This window comes from Quercus suber, unplaced genomic scaffold (assembly GCF_002906115.3).
Source record: "Quercus suber isolate HL8 unplaced genomic scaffold, Cork oak 2.0 scaffold_188, whole genome shotgun sequence".
In the NCBI taxonomy this organism is placed as follows: Eukaryota; Viridiplantae; Streptophyta; class Magnoliopsida; order Fagales; family Fagaceae; genus Quercus; species Quercus suber.
Window position 1 is genome coordinate 1142963 of NW_027069646.1, and position 4017 is coordinate 1146979.

The 4017-nt window shown below is 47.2% G+C and overlaps 1 protein-coding gene across 1 annotated transcript; it reads left to right on the forward strand.

Moving 5' to 3' along the window:
- The first annotated feature begins 1006 nt into the window (after positions 1-1006).
- Positions 1007-1861, forward strand: LOC136069775 (uncharacterized). Its single transcript, XM_065778671.1, has 2 exons — positions 1007-1231; positions 1316-1861. Exons 1-2 carry the CDS (start codon positions 1007-1009, stop codon positions 1859-1861), a joined length of 771 nt encoding a protein of 256 aa, XP_065634743.1.
- The last annotated feature ends 2156 nt before the right edge of the window (positions 1862-4017 follow it).

Consider the following 4017-nt stretch of genomic DNA (forward strand, 5'->3'; position numbering starts at 1 on the left):
GGTCCGCTACCAAATCCCAGACCACATCCCACTCTATCTACCATATAAGTCAGAAAAATGTTATTATGAAGGAGTTGACGGAGTAGGCGTGTACGAACAGGTCCTAAAAGCTGGCCTGAGATTTCCGTTGAGTTCGTTACACCGCGAACTCTTAAACTACTTAGGTATATCCGGTAGCCAGGTGTCCCCTAACACCTGGAGAGTCTTCATCGCGATGGAGGTTCTGTACGGAGCCATGTCGGTCGGTGGGAAAAGGCTTACAATAAAAGAATTCCTCCATTGCTACCGTCCGGACGAGATAGACAAATCGAGGGGCATGTACAGCTTCGTTCCTAGGAGGCCCGTCCTGAAAGTAATTTATGAAACCCCAGACTCAAATAGAGTCTGGAAGAGTCGTTACGTTTTTATAGAAGGAGATGACTGGATGTGTTATCCAAGGGAGACAGACTACATGCCCGTCGACACAGTTTGGGGCATTTTAAACCAATCAGGTATGGCCCGTCATAAATGACTCCGTGCAGCTTAATAATTCTTATAATGTTTCTAACGTCCGTCCTTTTTGATGCAGTTCGACGGCGTCCCCAAATTACACTTGAGGAATTCAGTTTCCTTGAGAGAATTTTTTCAAAGACAAAACCCGAGGAACGGACGTGGGCCAAGCTCGTCAACCTCAACACAATCTATTGGTATTGTGACGGTCCTAAGCCAACCCCAGCGGCTTTAAAGTACGAGAAGCAAACTCGTCTACATGAGTTCGTCTACCCTTATGACTTTAATTTTCTTTTACCGTCATTATTATTATTTCTTAGTCCGTCAACCTTTTTCAGAGATGGAGGATGCAAAGAGGTGAGCAGCTATAAGACTCCAAGCCGCGAAGAACAAACAGACTGGAACGGACCCCATAGGGACGGGCCCAAGCAAGCAAAATTTAAAGAGGAAGTTGCCCGTAAAGGGTGACCATCCACCAAAGCAGCCCAAGGTCCCCCTGGACCCGGTCCTCGGCTTGATGGCTAAGGGGAGTAAGTCGGTCATTCCGGCAAAGCACGATGCGGGCAAGGGGCTGATGACGGGTCCGTCTGGCGAGCAAAAGAAGCCACCCGTCTTGCTCCGTGAGAATTCCAAGTATGCCTTGGAGAGGTTGTCGTCGATCATTACCACCAACGACTACGAGGATCTTGGGAATCACTCGACGGAGGCGATGGGGGAGACGGGCCTCTTCAACATTGCCCAGGTAATTACTCCGTCGTCCTTAGTCCATCCGTTCACCATTTTCTGCCTTTAAATATTTTGCTTACTCATTTTCGTTATCCCTCAGGCTATGATCATGATGAAAGGCTTGATGGGACGGTGTCTCAACCACGAGACGACCATTGGCCGGATTCGTGGGAAGGCTAAGTTGATGGAGGAGGAGCTGCTCAACCTCAAGGCCTGGAAGGTCACCCAGGAAAAGAAGCTGAGGATGGCCGAGACGGCCTGGGACGAGGCCGTTCAGCTGGTGGAAAGTCTGAAGAGAGACTTGGTGGACAAAGACAATGAAGTCCGTCAGGCCAAGGAGGATGCCGTACATGAGTACCGCGACTCCGACGCCCTTATTGCGGAGCTGAGTCTTGTCTTTAACGACGGGTTCGACGATGCTCTCCGTCAGGTGAGGACGTTGTACCCAGAGATAGACTTATCCACCGTCACCGTCACTGCCCCCGAGCCGTCAACCGCCCAACCCGTTCAGTCGGAGGATACCGATGCTCTTTTTGACGAGAATGTCTCTGTCCGCGAAGCTCCTATGGATCATACTACTGCGGACAGCCAGGCCAAAGACATTGGGGACCGTCCAGCTGAAGAGGGAGATGGAGCTGACTTGTAATAACTTAGTCTTTGTTTGATTATTCCCTTTTTTTTTCTCTTTTTTTTTAAGTGTGGAACAATTTTTAACACCCGTCATGTTGTGGGGTTTGTATATACATTGACCGTTCAGTATGTTTATTTTCTGCAAGGTCTGTTGACTTTTTGTTTTTTCTTTGTGGAATGCATGTTTTTATTTTTAAAGCATACTTAAAAATGAACTCCGTTCCGCTTATATGGTTCCTCCATTCACTAATCGCTTAGCCAAAGGCCGTTATCTCTTAGAATGATTTGTGTGACTTTATGGAAATACCATTTTTTTTTTGAATGGTCCGTTTATTAGGTAGGCTTAGCTTATTGAACCCGTCCATTGGGTAGACTTTGCTTATCCCATTCCTTTTGGATGATCCGTCCTATTTGCGGACGTTATCCTGGATCCATCCATTATGTGGACTTAGTATTTACCGTCTGTTTAGGTTTTCATCCTCTTGGGATGATCCGTCCATCTTGTGGGCAACATTACAGGTCCGTCCATTATCTGGACTTAGGTTTTTATCCTCTTGGGATGATCCGTCCATCTTGTGGATAGCGTTACAGGTCCGTCCATTATCTGGACTTAGGTTTCTATCCTCTTGGGATGATCCGTCCATCTTGTGGACAGCATTACAGGTCCGTCCATTATCTGGACTTAGGTTTTCATCCTCTTGGGATGATCCGTCCATCTTGTGGACAGCATTACAAGTCCGTCCATTATCTGGACTTAGGTTTTCATCCTCTTGGGATGATCCGTCCATCTTGTGGACAGCATTACGGGTCCGTCCATTATCTGGACTTAAGTTTTCATTCTCTTGGGATGATCCGTCCATCTTGTGAACAGCCTTATTATTCGTATGATATTGAATTAACTAGATTAAGCAGGAAAATTTTGTAGAGTCTGAAAGAAGTCTTTCTAGTAAAAAGGTGCCTGCTTCCTTGGGCTTAAAAAGGCACTGGTAGAGAGATTTGTTCAAAGTAAAAGCATAGAAAAATAAATAAAAATAGTTGTTCAAGGCAAAAACTACTGAAAACTATAGAAATAATCTCGAATTCTTGGGAGGGGGGTTGATGTCCCTTCATGTCGTCCTTATTGGTAGTATCTCTGCAGGTGTTCTGTGTTCCACGGGTGTTGTAGCTTCCACCCGTCCATGGTTTCGAGGTGGTAGGTCCCTTTTCTCTGCCAAGATGAGATCTTGTAAGGTCCTTCCCAGTTTAGGCCAAGTTTTCCTTGTGAAGGATCTTTAGCTGCTCCCATTAGCTTCCGTAGCACAAGGTCCCCAATCTAGAAGTCTCTGCGTCTGACTTTGGAGTTGTAGTATTTTGCCATAAGGTTTTGGTAGCGGGCCATCCTTTGTTCAGTTGTAGCCCGGACTTTGTCGACTAGGTCTAGCTGTAGCCGCAAAGCCCCGTCGTTCTTGTCTTCATTGTAGCTCTCCACTCGATAAGTTGTAAGACCTATCTCTACTAGAATGACAGCCTCGCTCCCGTATGCCAGCCTGAACAGTGTCTCTCCCGTGGGTGTTCTTGCCGTTGTGCGATATGCCCACAAGATACTTGGTAACTCATCGGGCCAGATGCCTTTTGCCCCCTCGAGCTGGGCCTTGATGATTTTGAACAGGGATCGGTTCGTGACTTCAACTTGCCCATTCGCCTGCGGATGTGCGGGCGATGAGTAGTGATTTCTGATGCCTAACTTCGAGCAGAAATCTCGGAATGCCTTGTTGTCAAACTGTTTCCCATTATCGGAGATGAGGACCCTTGGTATCCCGAATCTGCATTTGATATTTCTCCATACAAAGCTTCTGATGTTTTTCTCCGTGATAGTTGCTAGAGCTTCCGCCTCGACCCACTTAGTGAAGAGTCGATCCCTACCACCAAGAATTTCAGCTGTCGCGCAGCCGTCGGGAAAGGGCCCATGATGTCTAGCCACCATTGGGCGAACGGCCAAGGGGCCGTCATGGGTGTCAGTTCTTCGGTTGGTTGCCTAATTAGGTTACCAAACCTTTGACATTTGTCGCAAGTCTTGACGTAGGCTTGTGTGTCCTTCTGCATTGTAGGCCAATAGTATCCTGCCCGGATCAATTTGTGTACTAAAGACTGCGCCCCCGAATGGTTTTCGCAGATACCTTCATGGACCTTCCT